Source organism: Dipodomys ordii, unplaced genomic scaffold (genome assembly GCF_000151885.1).
Source record: "Dipodomys ordii isolate 6190 unplaced genomic scaffold, Dord_2.0 Scaffold166, whole genome shotgun sequence".
Classification (NCBI taxonomy): Eukaryota; Metazoa; Chordata; class Mammalia; order Rodentia; family Heteromyidae; genus Dipodomys; species Dipodomys ordii.
Window position 1 is genome coordinate 991,071 of NW_012267382.1, and position 764 is coordinate 991,834.

General features: G+C 60.6%; 1 protein-coding gene across 1 annotated transcript in view; it reads left to right on the plus strand.

Moving 5' to 3' along the window:
• The window catches only part of Muc2 (mucin 2, oligomeric mucus/gel-forming), an 80,629-nt gene that overhangs the window by 36,126 nt on the left and 43,739 nt on the right, over positions 1 to 764 (plus strand). Inside the window, exon 21 of the mRNA XM_013033354.1 lies at positions 195 to 346. Coding sequence (XP_012888808.1) covers positions 195 to 346 — 152 coding nt within the window. The remainder of the gene's footprint in view (positions 1 to 194; positions 347 to 764) is intronic.

Sequence of the window (764 nt, forward strand, 5' to 3'; positions counted from 1 at the left end):
GTCCCGTGGGGAAGGGCCTGCTGCGTGGGGCCTGGGGGGTCCCGTGGGGAAGGGCCTGCTGGCGTGGGGCCTGGGCTGTCCCGTGGGGAAGGGCCTGCTGGCGTGGGGCCTGGGCTGTCCCGTGGGGAAGGGCCTGCTGGCGTGGGGCCTGGGGGGTCCCGTGGGTTGAGCCTGCTCCTCCCCATGCCCGCCAGGCTGCTACCCCCGGTGCCCGCAGGACAGACCCATCTACGATGAGGACCTGAAGAAATGTGTCAGCGGGGACCAGTGTGGCTGCTACATCGAGGACACCCACTACCCACCCGGAGCCCCCATTCCCAGCGAGGACATCTGCATGTCCTGGTACGTGAGCCGGGGCCTGGGGGAGGCTCTGCGCACACACACGTACACACACGCACACACACGTGCAGACACAGCAGTCTACACACAGGCATAAGGACCAGCCACACATACATGCACAGCAACATGCCACGTGCATATGGGAAACGTACCCACAGGCACACACACCACACATGGTAACCTACGCAACACACACGTAACCAGCGTACATGCACACAAGGCACAACATGCCACATATACATACCAAGCACAGCATACACAGCAACACACATACAACACACATGTGACCCATACACCTAACCTGACCCACACACGTGTGTACAGCATGCACATGTATATACCACACACGTGTGACCTACACAACACGCACAGAGGCCAGGTCACACTAAGGTGCACTCAGTGCACATGCTTACAGAAACTCGAGC